The sequence below is a fragment of the Lethenteron reissneri genome, chromosome 4, assembly GCF_015708825.2.
Source record: "Lethenteron reissneri isolate LAM-NWPU_2019-01 chromosome 4, ASM1570882v1, whole genome shotgun sequence".
NCBI lineage: Eukaryota > Metazoa > Chordata > Hyperoartia > Petromyzontiformes > Petromyzontidae > Lethenteron > Lethenteron reissneri.
The window spans coordinates 5,424,286-5,441,556 of NC_083782.1; the positions used below are offsets into that span (position 1 = coordinate 5,424,286).

The window sequence follows — 17,271 nt, forward strand, 5'->3', positions numbered from 1 at the left end:
GGTACTCATTTGAGCCCGAGTTAATCTGGGGGAGGCCTGGGACTGGTTCAGATAATCTTCCCTGGTGTTGGCCGTGACCAGGAATTGAACTATATCCTTAGGTTTTTTCGGTAAAGTCACGTAGGTAAAAACATTAAAAAGTAAAATAAAATAAAAATCACGACGTTTCGGAGGCAACACAAGCTTCCGTCTTCAGGTGGTACCGTCACAGGCACGACAGCTGTATCAAGTAAATGAGAGATTTCAGGAGTTACCACTGCGTTTATATAATGGTTGGAGAAGGTGGTGGGGCATGGGCCGCATCTTTATTATTAATATGGTAAGGTGAGGCTTGAGACTAAGAATAGACTGCATAACAAAGGCAGTGGTAACTCCTGATACAGCTGTCGTGGCTGTGACGGTACCACCTGAAGACGGAAGCTTGTGTTGCGCCTCCGAAACGTCGTGATTTTCATTTTATTTTACTTTTTAATGTTTTTACCTACGTGACTTTACCGACAAAACCTAAGGATATGAATCATTGCAGTCACGAAAGCTTCAAATCTAGAAGGAATTGAACTCCGGTCACTGGGTTCATAGCCCAGCACGCTGACCGCTGCACCACCACTCCCCACCTTTTCCTGAATGAGGGCCAAATGGGGACTTTGAAATACCTTTGGCAAGATACGTGTTAACGCGCACACACACCTCAGTGACCGTCTGTCGCTGCAAGAGGCCCTCGTGGTGACGGAAGTGACCGAGTGCGCGAACACGAGAAACACAATATCACCACGGTCAAGATAATCACCCTCTGCAAACTGATTAGTGTGGCCAAGATGCTGGCAGTGGAAATTTAATGTGGGCGCTGCGGTGGCGAGATGTTAACTGTCTCGCCAGGTATACAGGAGGTTATGGGTTCGATCCCGAACCTGATGCCTGTATAATATTTGGAGTTTTCATGATCTCCCCGTGGTCGCGTAGATTTTTCCCTGGGTCCTCTGGTGTTTCCCTCCACACTTAGCAATATGCATTTAAAAATATTTGGCCACACGTAAATTTCCACGTGATAAGCCACTTTGTTGAGTTATCATTTGTGGCCAGGTCGCTTCTGAAAAAGAGCCACACAGCTCAGTGGGCGATACCTGGTAAAATACAAAAGTTTAGTTTAGAACTATGGGAACCTCATTTGCCAGTAAAAATATGATAATTGGTTTTTTACCCTTCTATCTGGCAACAAAACTGACACCTTTTTACAAGGAGTCATGTTTGCATAGACCGCAATACCTACCTTTTGGCATCATCTGGTCCAACCCATGTGAGACTAGGCTCTAAGGAAAGCTGTCTCGGGTGTGGACCAATCAACTTCAAGGACAGTGCACATTATCAGAGTTATGTTCTTTTGTTTGTATTATGACTGCAGGTATTGCGGTCTATGCAAACATGACTCCTTGTAAAAAGGTGTCAGTTTTGTTGCCAGATAGAAGGGTAAAAAACCAATTATTTAGTTCAGAAATTTGTTTGTGGGCTGATTTTAAGGAGTAGCTCTCATTTGGCCACAGGACATATAAAGCAAAGTCAAAGGCCGTGGCTTCCTCACCCCAGGCCAAAAGTGTTATCGATGTCACACTGGAAGGGACTCTTGCTGTGATCGGGGCTTACGTGTGAAATTTACGGGGAGGAAACTCTTCTCAGCAAAGGCAATGCCAAACACAGTTCACAACTCTGGCAATTGCCTGATGATGGGAAACGTCGTACCCAATCGTTAACCGGGTGTGGATTGATCTCCAACATCACCAGGTGGTGCTGCTGAAGCAGTAATAATTTGGCACGTTTGTTGGTTGCGTTGGGCGGAGGAGGGTGTATGATACACATTTAACTGCTGTGATCCGACCCAAAAAAATCAATTAGGAATCATATCGGTCGAGAACGCCCGCACGTGTTAAACTATAGGGGTGAATTAGCCGAGTGCGTTAATGCGTCACCAAACCGGAGGTATTTTAAAGTCCCATTCGTCCCACCGTTAGAAAAAAAACGCTTCCACAGTCCTACTTTAACGAACAGGTTCCTTCAAACCAAATCGGCCGACTGTGACAAACGCAGCCTCCGCCGCCTTACCGCACCGCCACCACAGTCCCCGCACCGCCACCACAGTCCCCGCCGCGTGTCCACATCGAGCCCTCCGGCGGCAGTGCCGTGTGCGCGGCCGCTCGCTTCACTGGTGCGTCGGAGGCGGAGGCTGCTGCTGCGGCGGCGGCAACCGGTGACGCTCCCCGTGGGTGTTGCGGTGGCACGAGAGCGTGAAGCGGCGCGCGAATGCCTTGCCGCACACCTCGCATGAGTAGGGCTTCTCGCCCGTGTGGATACGCTTGTGCTGCGAGTAGGCGAAGGGGTGCGCAAACGAGCGCCCGCAGAACTCGCAGCGGTACGGCCGCTCGCCCGTGTGCGTGCGCATGTGCAGCCGCAGGTTGCGAGCGCGCCCGAAGCCCTTGCCGCACAGTGTGCACACCAGGCTCGGCTCCCCGGCGACGCCCGAGCCGACCGCGTCCCGGCAAGCCGTCGTCCCGCCGATCCCCCCATCTACAACCGCCGCTGCCGCCGCCCTCTGCATCTGTCCACCGCAGGCCGCGTCCATTGCTGCCCCCGCTGCGTCGTAGCTCAGCCGGTAAGTGCCAGTGGCCGAGTCAAAACTCTTTAGCAAAGCCGGGCTTCTGGCGTCCGCTTGCTGTTGCTGGTTGTGCTGTTGCCGCCGCCGCCGTTGTGGCTGTTGCTGCTGCTGTTGCTGCTGATTATGTTGTTGTTGCTGATGATGTTGTTGTTGCTGATGATGTTGTTGTTGTTGCTGCTGCTGATGCTGTTGCTGCTGATGATGTTGGTCTTCGTGCGGGATTAGGCGGTGCGGGAAATAGTGGCGCGAGCGGCTGCTAAGGCCTCCATTAGAAGCGTCCGCGATCAAAGCTCCTTCGAACGACTGACAGGGAGCCCTGCTAGCGTTGTGTACCACTGCGCGGGATACATCGAACACACGCCTGTAGACGTTACTTGCACAAGAGTAAAATAATAAACAACAGCGTGCGTGCGCGTCTGCGATCTGCCCGCTGATGTGCGAGTGACGCGGTCGCACAGCAACGCCACCGCACAATTTGCCCAGTCACAATGAAACTCTCGCGTGTGTTAAATATCCACCAACTCATTACTAACTCAACAACAATAACAAATTGTGTCTGTCACAAGTGTGGGTGACATAAGTCATTGATTTTATCTAAAAGGAAGATGCAATGAAAAAAAACAAAGATCACTTGTAAATGAATATCTTCTGAGTGCGTCCCAGGCTATCCAACGCAAGATTTAAGCTTCGTTAATGAGAGGATGGACATCAACATTAGTAATTTTGAGCACGCCAGTGACATCACTACAATGTCACGTCTGTGCGCTATAATACACCGGCAATGAAGACATCACTTGAGTGCTGTGATAACTTGAGCATGATTTTAATACCTTTTGGATAATCAATGAAGTGCTAAAGCTCTTCAGATAGCCTAAGACACACAGGTCAAAATGTGAGGCCGCAAGATACGTCTCATTTGGATGCTTGACAAAACCTAACGGCAATTATATTCACAATCAGGAAATCCACCACAAGCGAGTTCTCGCGATTTGTCGCTGCGCTGAACCAAAACATACGTGTGTCTGACATCACAGTGACGTCACCGGAGTGCCATGATGACACACTTAACTGTAATTGGTCAAGCGCGTAATTTGACTGGTGAACCCATCGTTGTTATTTTAAGAACCAGATGGAGGCTGCCGTATCGCCACGGACCGACGCCGCTGTCACAATTAAAAAAGCTGAGCCCCGTGTTTTGTGTTTCGGGTTGCGAGTGCTCGCCTCTTAAAGCGCCGCTGCCGGGTGCTGGGGCTCACCTGCGTAATAGCGCTCGCTGGGCGTGTCGGGCGGCGCAAACGCCTTCCAGGCCCTGCTCACCGGCACCACCTCCTCCTCCGCCGCCTCCAGCCCCGCGCTGTGATCGCTCCCGACGCGAGCCTTGGGCAGACCTGGTTGGTGAACCACGGGGAGAAGGGAGGCGAGGGAGGGGTGATGCAGGCTCCGGGCAGAACTGCGAGCGACAGTTGTGCCTTATTTACGCTCGGTATTATTTAGGTAATTTGCCGTGGTGGCAGAGTGACCGACAACACCGTGCCGTGAATCTCTAGCGAACTTAGTCCAATTACTAGCCAATGGAGGTCAGTACCGTCCCATTGCTTGTTTGAGCACGGTGACACTTTTGACTTTTGATGCGAGTGTTTATGAAATGTGAATATTGATCGTAACAATCTCATTTTATTTATCCATGGCAGTAGAGTGGTGTTGCAGTGGTCCGTGCACTGCACCATGAACCAGAAAGGTATGGTAAAAAAAAACACCCAGTACCGACACGGTGCAGGTTAGGGTTTACCCATTGACAAAAGGGCTCCGTGTGTGGAAGTCAAAGTGATTTCCTGCTCAAATGATCATTGAGGCAGCACTTACCTCCTGTTCAAAGCCCTGCGGCAGCGGTGAAAATTCCACAATCCTATAGTGGAAGGGCGAGTCTATATCATAGGATAACCGTTGAATCCCGTACAAAGAGGTACTCTATTTTATCGACCCTGTAGAAATGCCAAGTCAACCGAGCCAAATGTACGATCTCATTTTTTGGCGTTTTTCACTGACGGTGTGGCGCTCAGTGGATGCGGGGTGGGGGAGGGGGCCGCCTCTCACCTCGGTACATCTCGTTCTTGACGTCCCCAAGCACCGTATCCAGTTCGTCCGTATCCACCGCGTCCCGGGCGCCGGGCGACGGCGGGGCCGGCGGGGGCTCACCGGCCCCTCCCCGCGTCGCGTTCACAAAGTCTGCGGCACAGGCGTGCAGGCGCGCTTACTGGTGTGGCGAAAGACGCGATAGATAGGCCCCACAGTGTTCATGGATGGCGCTCCAATACAGCATTTGTGTCACTGCTCTGCTCTGTGAAGGTGTTGTAAATCTAAACCAGCGGTTCCCAAACCGTGGCCAGCGAGCCGCTGGTGGTCTGCAATGTTACGGGAAGTGGTCTGCGGGAACTCTTGCAGATATATTTTTTTCTTTACAAAGCACCACGGCTTTCTTGTTACTGCACGGTGGTCCGCAAAAAAAATGTTGAGCTGTTATCAGTGGTCAGCGAGTCCATAAAGGTTAGGAAACGCTGATCTACATCATGAATTGAGACTTTGTATGAAGGCTTTCTTTCAATGATTTGTATCAAAGCAAAGAGGTGATGCAATACAATTGCATCAGGAAGTAATACAATACGGTATCAAGTATTGTATCGAAGCTTTGCGTCAAGACCTTGTTTATGGAAATGTACCAAGCCCATGTATGACAACTGCACGAGGGTTACGTCAAGGCATCGCGTGAAGGTTTTGTACGGAGGCCATCAGGACAGGACGCACCTTCGGGAATGATCTCCGTCTTGACCTGGAGCCGCCCCCATGACCCGTGTGATCGCTGTTCTTTCTCCGACTCGTGGAAATCCGAAGGCACATCCAGCTGAGGCTCCACGGGCTCCGACCACGGCCCTTGGTGAAATGCAACACACGTGCATGATAACAACAATAATCATAATTTGCGTGTGAAATAGCGTCCTTCTCACACCAGGGTGTGGTAGAGCAATGTACACACGATAAGCGACTTTAATCTCATCGCAAAACTTGCGGAGGGCACCCCTAGTGACAGCTGTCCCTATACGTCACAAGGTAATTCAGCACACGGCCTGCAAGCTGGCATCAGTCTAGAAACAGTGGGCGATGAATCCGATATGCAAACCCAATTGAGCATATTGCAGATCATGTTCAGTATTTGGAAAATTTTGACCATAATTCCGGAAAAGCTTTTGCGAGCAATGTTAGGGGATCTTTATCGTCCCCTGTGTGCAGACGTCGTGTATTTTTTTAGGGTTAATACATCAACAGTAATAGCCAGGATGGCCTGCTGTTTCTAAACCGAAAACTTATGCAACACATGGTGAAGAGGCTACACCACTGGGCCGTGTCATGTTCATTATCTGGAGCTGCCGTGGTGTAACGGTTAGCACATTGGTCTTGAAATCTAGAGGTCGTTGGTTCAAGTCCATTATCCAGAGGGGCAGTTGAAACGGTGAGTTTCTTAAATCTTCCCTCCTGTGTCCACCCAGCGGTAAAAACGGGTACGCCACCGTCAATCAGCAGGTTGCGTGTTGTGGGATAAAGTGTGGGTACGCCCATGTCTTCCCAACTCATCTGGTCAATGTGGAAGGATAGACACATCACCAGCGGTGGCATTGGCAAAAAAATTGCAGGGACGCACCTTTTACCTTTCGTAATTATCTACTACAAAAGCCGCTAATCTATCTGTGTGTCCAGAGAACTCCAACCTAGAGCACTCCACTCCGTGCAGTTAGCACACAACTACGCACACTACGCTATGAACCCGGCGACTTGAGTCGATTCCTGCCCACAGGTAACATCGGCGGCGAGCGACATCGTAACCGGTCGCGGGACCTCCGCTCTTCACCAAGCCGCACCGACCAGCACGGTGAAGCACAGTCAAACAACTGTCAGGCAATGGGCAGTGGCGGTAGCGGTGCGTGGAGCCTCACCGGCCGAGGCTGGCGAGTGGCGCTCCACCCACGCGTGCTCCACGCCTTGCTCCCACGTCTCGGCTGGATCCTCCTCCGCCAGGAATGCCGAGTCCTCTACGGGGGCCTCCTCCACCACGCCTGGGCAGACGCAGACAAAAGGGGCGCCGTGGTGGCGGGATGTTAACTGCCTCGCCTGGTATGCAGGAAGTCGTGGGTTCGATCCCGACCCTAACGCCTGATATATATTTGGAGTTTGCGTGTCTCGCGCTCTCTCCCTGTGGTCGTGTATATCTTTCTCCAGGTCCACCGGTTTTTCCCTCCACATTTAGAATCAACATGCGTTTAAGAGTATTTGGCTGCTATAAATTTGCACATAAGCCAGTCGAAACGTCGTGAGAATTTTTATTGTTTTATATTGATATTATTTTATTATTTCCCTTCTACGTGACTTTACCAAAAGAACCAAGAATATGAATCCCTGCAGTCACGAAAGCTTTAAATCAAAATATAAGCCATTTGTTGAGCTATAATTTGTGGCCAGGTTGTTTCTAAAAAATAGCTATATAGCTCAGTGTGCCTTACCTGGTAAAATAAAAAAGTGTAGTTTTAGTTTAAAGGCAGAGCGAGTTAAGCAGCAATGACTCATAGCTTCTGAGGCTAACAGGTAGGAAAACAACTAAAATGCCTGTGATTATATGGATGTTGAGTTTCTTTCGCACCACACGTAGCCAACCGTGCCAATTTGATTCGCAAAGTCTCTCTATCAAATGCCTTAATTTTGCATGTTTGCCTTGGTGTCATCTCATTTCTCGTTCAAGCCTGCAGCATGCTACCTCTCATTCCCAATGATTTGATAGAAAATCCCTCTTCTTTATATTCCCTGGATGTGCTCATATATGCGTGGCGTTTTGAGATGCGATCGCATTGAAACACTTTATACACCCGAATTGCATTGCACGGTGTCGTATCGTCTATGTATGTTGAACTTCTTTCGCACCGTACGTAGCCAACCATGCTAATCGGAGGTGCGGTGGGACGGACAAAAAATTAAACACAGGTAAAATTTCGATTTAAAGCTTTCGTGACTGCAGGGATTAATCTTCTTGGTTCTTTCGGTAAAGTCACGTAGAAGGGAAGTAATAAAATAATAAAAATAAAACATAATAAAATAATTCTCACGACGTTTCGGCTACAACGCACCCGAGGACGGCTGCTTGCGTTGTAGCCGAAACGTCGTGAGAATTATTTTATTATGTTTTATTTTTATTATTTTATTACTTCCCTTCTACGTGACTTTACTGAAAGAACCAAGAAGATAAACACAGGTAAGTTTACTGACAAGGTCACTAACAATCAGATGCTCCCCCCGAATGCTCCCCCTTACACGAGGAGTTGTTGGTGGAGCGCAGGGCTTCATCCGCCTCCGCCTGCTCGCCCGTGTACATCGTCGGCTCCAGGCAGCTGAAGCGGTCGGCCGACTGCAGCAGCTCGTGACTCAGGCTGTTGAGCGTGCCCACGATGGCCTCGAGCAGCGAGTTCATGAACGGGTGCACGGCCACCTCCATCACCGACTGCGCCAGCCTGGCCTTGCCCCGCTTGCCCGACGACACGGCCTTGAGGATGCGGCGCAGCACGGCGTAGAAGGCAAAGGGCAGCTTCTCGCGCGCGGCGCCAAACAGCTCGGCCGTCACCTGCGTGTCCTCGGCGCACGCCAGCAGCTCCTCGTAGTCGCTGATGCCCAGCTCGCGCTCCATGGCCTCGGCGAACTTGAGCTTCATGCCCTGGGTGGCGAGCCACGTGGGGAAGTCCCCGCGTGGGTCCGCTACGAGGGGGCACGCCATTCCGCCCGCCAGCGAGGTGTGGGCTGCGACGGGTGGGGTCATAGTCACCATCATCATTGGCTTCATCATCGTTTATATGAAATGGATCACTGCCTTTATCATCATCATGCAATCTGTAGTTTATATTAATTATAAGGCGTTTCCCAGTTTTGTTTTTACACCACTAAAAAGTGTGCACATGACGCAAATGTACCATATTTGCAAGGTGAAATTGACACTCAACGACGTGAATATTTTATTTGTAAAGTGTTGCTTGTAGATGCTTTATGAATCCAGAACGTATCAGATGGCAATGTTTCGCGGAGACTCATTGTGGAGGTGGATGGCGTTATTAATGCCCATCTGCTTCAGCGTCTGTGAGCAAATTGCCGGGGGGAATGCGCCCCCAACTCGTCAGATCTCGAAAGCCGAGCCTGGGCAGTGCCTGGATGCGTGAGCAGTGACCACCAAACACAAACAGGTCGTCATATGCTTGCGGTGCTACGTGGTAGTGCAGCAGAACGAAGTGCAGCACAACCCACTGTTATGCCGAACGCATGTCCTCTTCTGCCGCCTTCACGAACCCGCACAGATCAGCATGGTGAAGCACGGTCCAACAATCCCCAAGACCAACACGGCGTGCGCAGCAGTGGTCCGACACAACGGTTTACACGCAAGTGGTGAAATCAAGCGAGCAATTTGGCCAGTGAGAATTGGCGACATTGTACATTTGTATGGCGGGAGCAAGTCTGTACATATGCCAACCGCTGCTGAAATGCCCACCAAGCGGTTATCATTGTATAGACCCACCCCCAGCCCCAAAAGGGCAGCATTGGAACTAACGGTTGTGAACCACCGGAGGTGTTTTTTATTGTTGCATTTGTCAATTTCTCGGTTTTAGTCAAACGAAAGTTCACAATGACCCAACGCAAAGCTTGAAGACGCCGAGTTCTAAACCCGGCCGCCTTCCCCGGGCCACGGCTAACATCAGTGGCGTGTTATATATACCGTCAAAATAAACATACCCGTATAGATTGTAAAAGACTGTTGGGGCAAGTGCTGTTAGCGAGCAGCACCTATGAAGGCCGGCACGGCACAGGAGAGGGGGTGGGTGGCCAGCACCACGCCCGGCCGCCTTTGTCTCCCCAGTGCCAATGTTTTTTACACACCGCAACCAGGTACTGAATTGAGGCCGAGTCAACCTAGGGGTGGCCCAGGACCGGTTCATATAATCGTCACTACTGATGTTGGACGTGGGGGAGAAATCGAACTCGGCTCGCCGGGGTTCGTAGCGTAGCGCGCTCACCGTTACACGATTGCTCATCACTATATACAGTACATACTGTACAAAGACAAAGACCCCCCGTGTAGCCTGAGCAGACTGTTGGGGCAAGTGCTGTTAGCGAGCAGCACCTATGAAGGCCGGAACGGCACACGAGGGAGTGGGTGGCCAGCACCACGCCCGGCCGCCTTTGTCTCCCTCGTGCCAATGTTTTTACACACCGCAACCAGGTACTCATTTGAGGCCGAGTCGACCTAGCGGAGTCCCAGGACCGGTTCGAATAATCGTCACGACTGGTGTTGGACGTGGGGGGAGAAATCGAACTCTGCTCGCCGGGGTTCATAGCGCAGCGTGCTAACCCTTACACGACCTCTCCCCACTAAATATATACACAGTGCCACATTGTACACACACGCGCGCACGCATCTGAACTGGTCCCGGTATCAACCCACCCATCCATCTACCAAACCACCACAGACAAGCGTGGGGAAGTATGGTCACAAGAGCGCTGTTGCCACGGCTTGTGGTCAAAGTCTCTCCCACACCCCCCCCACCCTCGATCCGGTAGCGGACTGACAACGGCGCCTGGCAAATAACCAAATTGGCCACCGCAGTTTTAATGGCAGCGCGCTTAAAAAGCAGGACCGCAATGTTTTAACCAAATCGCCATCATCATCAGCAGCAGCGATCGGCTTCCAACGCGCTTACCGGACGATTCAAACGGTTACCAAAGCAGCGGCGGACGTCTTTGATTGCGCCAAAAAAAACAAACGCCCCTTCTTCTTCTTGTTATTCTTATTGTTTTCTTCTAATTAAAACGATAAAAGCTAAATGTGTTGCGTGTGTGCGCTCGGGTCGCCGCGAGCACTCACCATCGACGCTTCCCTGCCGTTGAACCCCCCGCGAGCCCTAACAAGCCGAGCATTGATTGGACGAGCTGCGCCGGCGTCTCAGTAAGACGCGCTCTGATTGGTGGACGCGACCGGCGGCGCTTCTAAAGGGCTCCGGGCTACTTTGGGCGCTGTGGGGGGTGGGGTCACGGTGGGATTCTTAGGGTTCAGATTTATGATGATGCTTATTATTGTTCTTTATTTTGGTAAGTGTATAATAACCGCGGATTGTGGTTATCGTACACTTTGGTTGAACGTCTTCAGTTAGGTTTATGTTTCGCCTTATCTGTGTTCTCTTTGAGTAAGAGTGGCCAGGAAGAATTGGTGGCTTGAGCCAATATTTATCAAATGTACTTCACTCAATCAACAATGTCTGGGTTTCAACATTTTTTAAAAGTCGAATAAATAGCTAAAACATAAAAATACATGTGAGAGAAATATTTATCCTAATCATTCATTGGTTCTAATAGCGGTCATTATACATCTTATACATATAAAATGTGTAAAATAATTGGTGCTGATCTTGTATGGAATTCAGATTCTTTGGGTCTTTCGTTAAAGCCACGTAGGAATTTTTTTTCAAGTTTTGCTCTTTCACACATATCACCCAGATCGTGCCATTAAAGCCGCGTCATTAAACAGAGGGTCCATTCGTATCTCAGCGGTGCTGGATAATGGTCCACAGAGCTACCTCTGAAATCCCTGCCACAATTGGGATATTTGGCCACATGCCATTCTTCTTTCGTATATGGATTAATAGCAGCAGATTAAATATGTAAATTTAGATTTGTCATCAACTCAATTGTCTGTTCAGAAGCAGAGTGGATCTAGTCCGTTCCCAATTTAAAGGCGTAAAGACAGCAGCAGCGGCGGAGTGTTTACGATGAGGGTCGATGGTTTGCAATTCGTGGCCGCACCACTCGCAGGCCGACGAATCTTCGATGCGCAATTTGTGCACCACGTGGCCGCATCGCATTTGTGCACCACGTGGCCGCATCGCATTTGTGCACCACGTGGCCGCATCGCATTTGTGCACCACGTGGCCGCATCGGCCATGCCCGGTCCCGATTCGGTTGATGGTCGATCATTCGCTGCGTGGAAAGGTTGAAACCGGGAGGTTCCACGTTCGGGTTGCTATACGAGATGTTTCTTTATCGCGTCGACCACAGTCCAGACTTGCTACCATCTCCCGCCTTCATTTGTATTTGTGGCATGGAGTGAGGCTGCTGTGATCTAGAAGGCGTGCCGCGATTTTAGATGAACAGGCGGCGCTGGGTTGATGTCCCGATGGGCTTGTGACTTTGTGCGGGAGAAAACCGAAGAACCCGTAGAAAATCTACCAGTGATATGAGAGGATAACACTAAAATGTCCGTTTTGCAGATAGGTTCATGTACCACTTTCTGTGCTGCAATCAGCCTGGTCTACTTGCAGCCAAGAGGGTTTGGAAGATTCACAAACCTCTGTATGATCTTGACTTAAAACTTTCGTGACTGTAGGAATTCATATTCTTTATTTTTTTCGGTAGACACGTAGATATATTTTTTTTAATTAACTTTATTTTCTACCTCTGTATGATCCACAAAACGTTGGCTCCGAAGCACTGCATCACATGCATTTTGTTCACTTGAGCTGTTAGAATTTGTTCCAATAAATAAAAGCTACCAAACATCTGGACGGCTCAACTGGGACACATGGGTGAGCTTTTGCAGTCCCCACTCACTCTGATATTGATCCTGCCTACTCCGCGTCCAACCACCGCCCAGTGCTCAGCCATACATTGACCCCCCCCCCCCCCTCATCATCCTGAGTCGGGCATGCGGCCAGAACATTTACACCTGGGAAAAATTCTCATCTTTAGCAAATGCTTCGGGGGTGAGGGGGGGGGCACACCGATAGAGCCTTTCTGAAGCCACAGGGACTGTCCCAGCCAAAACAGGATGTATGGTTGCTTGACAACATATCAATTGGTCAGTGGCCTTTATTCAGAACCGATGTGAGAGCAGTCTCTTGGAAGGGAGACCCTGGAGTATACTTGCAAGAGAAGAGCGTATTTGCTGTGGCTACAAATAGGGGGCATAGAGATGAAACAGTGAAGCCAAACAGCTCACGATACCCCGATTCGTTGAATGCCACTCAACTCGAAACGGCACTAAGGGCTTACACGTGGTGTAAATGGGGACATTGGCGTCCAAATGTAGTCCTGCGCCCCAATCTCAAAGTGAAAGCACTTACAGATGTATTGGCTGTCTGTGCACACGTGTGGCTGATTAAACCGAGACTCCAGCAGACTAGCCTTGGGAGCCAGTCCTTTAAATGAAAACCTCATTGGGAAGTGCTGCTCACACACAGATAAAAAACAATGACGTAGCATGGTTGGCAACGGGGCCCTGGTGCAAGGAATTAAATGGAGCCCTCTGTACAACTTGCCCTCTTTCTAACCGTGCCTAGGCCCCTCCAGCTCATGGACCCTGATTGCATGTGCACCACTTGCACACTCAATGCACGTATGTTGAACATCTTTCGCACCGAACGTAGCCAACAGTGCTAATCGGAGGTGCGAGAAGTAGCAATACCACGGGCCAACAGCCTTCTAATCGGGCAGTACCATCTGAGGTGAAAAATCCTATGATCAAATCACGTGGTTTACAAAATGAAGAGCAGCACTTTCCCCACCCACTCCACCATCGAGAAAAATGTATGTGTTAAACTTCTTTTGCACCAGTACGTAGCCAACTATGGTAATGGAAGGTGTGAGGGAAGGACATCACACTAAACACAAAAGGCAGGTCTAAAAAATACATTATCAATCTACAATTAAAAGTGCATCGCTCCAGTGACTTCCGATTATCGGAAGAGCAATCCAGGTCGCAGATGCGCATCTGAAAGCACGCGATGCAGTGACCGTCTTTGTTCAATGGCTAGCCAAAATGTTGGACATGTGACAGGTAAACTGATTCTCTGAGCTGACATTTAGCAAAATTAAGTGGAAAATATAACGTAAGGGTTCCCCCGCTTCATGCGATAAGATGGGTGCCAAAATAAGCAGTGCACAAAGTGAAACCGCACGAGATGCCTGCAGAGGAGCCCATACGGTACACAAAATGTTGTCAAATGTTGTCCCACGTCCAACCGCAGTCACGTGAGTGAATTCAAACCAAAAATAATTTTGGGTAAAAATAAATTTAACTGCACGTACGCGAAATGGCACAAACCGAACCTGTGTAAAGCGAGGTGAAACCTGCATTGTGATTGCTTCTTTTGTGCAGTCATTGATGATCAGGCTGAAATAAAAAAACAACGGAGATAAACTCAACTATAAAACATGCTTTAATCATTGGGCGGCAGTATCCGGATTGTAACCCAGGACCGAGGTTGTACCAGCTCAGCGCTCTGACCTCCGCGCTACCCGGTCACTGAACGAAAGTTGTTTTAATTGAATCTGTCTAAATTACACGTAGGGATAATCTTCCATGTGACCCGTGCCCACCGTGCCTCGGTTCTTCGTGGCCATGATCGTCCTCTTGGGCACAGTGGGGGTGGTCAACAATAAGTAACAAAATAAAAACCAATAGTTCTCCAGAGGTGATCTTCTTGCTCTCCATGCTTGGACACAAGGAATCCAGGCAGAGATTGTTCACACACTATGGGTTTATTGAACCAGCCTCTCCAGCAATCGAGTATATTGGACCATCTTAAACGACCAAATGTGCTGTCAACTTCACGTCCCACTGATGAAAATACATGCGAATCTGTACGAAGTTGCTGAGCGGCCATTTTGAGCCCTGCTTAGAGCATCGGCGACAACGTTCCCCTTCCCCGGTATGTGCTTGATATCAAAAGCATATAGGGCCAACTTGGAAACCCAACGTTGTTCATGATATACGTCAGCAGATTGTTGTCAATGAAAACAGTGAATGTGTCCCCTCAGCCAGTGACTAAATTTCTCACAGACACTCCACTTGAGGAATCCCAGTCGATGCGGAATCCCAGTCGATGCGCAGGGTATCTTTTCTGTGCCCCTGTCAGTGCTTTGCTGGCAAAGGCCAATGGTCGTGCTTGATCTCCGCCTTCTGGCCGGATTATCAGTCGTACACCCTGTAAAGGTAATGGGGGCAGACTGTCCCTGATCTGCAATACCGGTAAGATGTAAACGATTAGCACAATCCTGTCAGAAGCTACTTTATAGCTGCATTGTGACCTCTTAGCCAATCTGCCATGCCAGCTGAGTGACAAAATCACCTACGACCTCTCTCTGCTCCTGAGACATTTGGCTTTCCCCTGGCTGCCCCATTGCAGTACTGCAGGTGTAGTAAGTTGCAGGAGGCTCGGACGACGTCGTTGGAGGCACACTTATTTATTAACACCAACTTGTGTACAGTAACGGGTACACACAGCACTTGAAGGGGTATCGTCCCCTTCACTCGTCTAACAGGGAGACACAACGTCTAACCCCGCTAACCTACGCCCGAGTCCTCCACTTCGGCGCTAGGGGAGGCTACCTATCCCAGCCCTGGTCAAGCTGGGATCCCGGCACCCTGAGTCTCCAGACCGGCTCTTATAAGAACGTCAGTCTGGGCTCTCGGGGCCACGCCACCGGCTTGCCCTGGTCGGCCCTGACAAGGACAGCGAGCCAGGGGAGCTCCGGGGCCTATTTTAGCTGGTCTTCACTCTTTGCTGGATAAAGCTAACACTCGACCTCGAGCCCTCCGGCTCACCACCTTTTATAGCAATCGGCCCCCCCCCCGGGGGCCGTGGGGGATGCAGGTGCGGACGTCGGTGTGAGCACCTTCTCTGTGTACGGCCATAACCACGCCCCTTGTGTTTGTTACCCATCCGTGCCCATACATCTACACAATTACACCTCTACACTGGGTTGATTATTATAGTACAGCGTTCTTCATAAACACATTCCTGCGGAGGGAGCTGGTAGGAACGTTGGGTTGCTCGGTCAATGGCCAGGGTCAACGGCGGCGTGGTGTATTCCGCAAATATGGCCGACTGTGAGGGCGGGCACAAGCCGGCGTGAGTAGGTTAAACGTTGAGTTTTATAAGGGCACCACGGGGTGACCAGCCCCTCCCCACCCAGCCCCACCCCTCCCACCCCACCCACCCAGCCCCTCCCCACCCCACCCAGCCCCTCCCCACCCTCCTCTCTCCACCAAGCCCCTCCCCCTCCCATTTTTTGTTGCACGACGGACGGACACAATAATCCCCTGTGGGCTGGTGGAACCAGGTGTTTCCTACCAGTACGACACGTGTATATATGTACGCGATCTAATAAAAAAAACACATATATCACGTATGATATTGGTGGCGAAGGCCCTACTTACTACTTACTACTCTGTGTTAAACTTTAACATCACTGGCACCGCTTCACCGCTTCACCCCCCCCCCCACCAATGCCCCCCCCACCAACGCCCCCCCCACCAATGCCCCCCCCCCACCAATGCCCCCCCCCCACCAATGCCCCCCCCCCCACCAATGCCCCCCCCCCACCAATGCCCCCCCCCCCACCAATGCCCCCCCCCCACCCCTTCACTTCCGGGCGGCGGAGGGTTTCCGCGCCCACGCCCTCTGTGATTGGTCCACGGGAATCTGTGCCGCCCACGTGACGAGGCTCGGCTTCCGGCGAATGTGTGCGTTTGGGGCACCACGTGATGGTCGGAGCCCGGGTTCCCGTGCGGTACGAGACGCTTCTGCCTACTCCTACACACACCATACCACACACCAAACAAACACACCACACACCAAACAAACACACCACACACCAAACAAACACACCACACACATAACGCACCACAAACACAACACACCACAAACAACACCCCCTCCACACACACCCTACACACACATACAACACACACACACCACACTGTGTGTGTTGTGTGTGGGGCGTGTTGTGTGTGTGTGGGGTGTGTTGTGTGTGTGTGGGGTGTTGTGTGTAGTGTGTTTGTTTTGTGTGGTGTGTTGTGTGTGGTGTGTTTGTTTTGTGTGGTGTGGTGTGTTTGTTATGTGTGGTGTGGTGTGTTTGTTATGTATGGTGTGGTGTGTTTGTTATGTATGGTGTGTGTGGTGTGTTTTGTGTGTGGTGTGTTTTGTGTGTGGTGTGTTATGTATATAGTGTGTGGTGTGTCCTGGGCCTCCCCTCGGTAGACCCAAATGAGTACCAGGTGCGGTGTGTAAACATCGCCACTGGGGAGACAAAGGCGGCCGGGCGTGGTCCTATCCACCCACCCCGTCGTGTGCCGTGGCGACCTTAACAGGCGCCACTCGCTAACAGCACTTGCCCCCCTCCCCCCCCCAACAGTCTGCAGAGGCTACACGGGGGAGCTTTGGTGTGTCGCGAACAAATAATAATAATAATGAATTAAAGCGCTCGCGAAAGACGAACTAAATAAACAATTAAAGCCGCCCACGCATGCGCACAGCGGCGCGGACAAAGCGCTCCCAATTGAACTGTTGAACACTCAACCCTGGGGCAGGATTTGAACGTGGTGGGTTGGTGGTGGTAGTGGCTTGGTGGTGGGTTGGTGGGGGTGGTGGTGGTGGTTGGTGGTGGTGGTTGGTGGTGGGTTGGTGGTGGTGGTGGGTTGGTGGTGGTGGTGGGTTGGTGGTGGTGGTGGTGGTGGTGGTGGTGGTGGTGGTGGTGGTGGGTGGTTGGTGGTG

At 50.7% G+C, this 17,271-nt stretch overlaps 1 protein-coding gene across 1 annotated transcript; it reads right to left on the reverse strand.

Annotated features, from left to right (window-relative positions):
• Window positions 1–504: 504 nt before the first annotated feature.
• On the reverse strand, window positions 505–10,593 carry LOC133349536 (zinc finger protein rotund-like). The gene is made up of 8 exons (XM_061563080.1): window positions 10,587–10,593; window positions 8,975–9,006; window positions 7,997–8,476; window positions 6,631–6,750; window positions 5,447–5,572; window positions 4,739–4,870; window positions 3,901–4,032; window positions 505–2,979 (listed from the first exon to the last, which is right to left on the reverse strand). Exons 3-8 carry the CDS (start codon window positions 8,451–8,453, stop codon window positions 2,192–2,194), a joined length of 1,755 nt encoding a protein of 584 aa, XP_061419064.1. The 5' UTR covers window positions 8,454–8,476; window positions 8,975–9,006; window positions 10,587–10,593; the 3' UTR covers window positions 505–2,191.
• Between the last annotated feature and the right edge of the window lie 6,678 nt (window positions 10,594–17,271).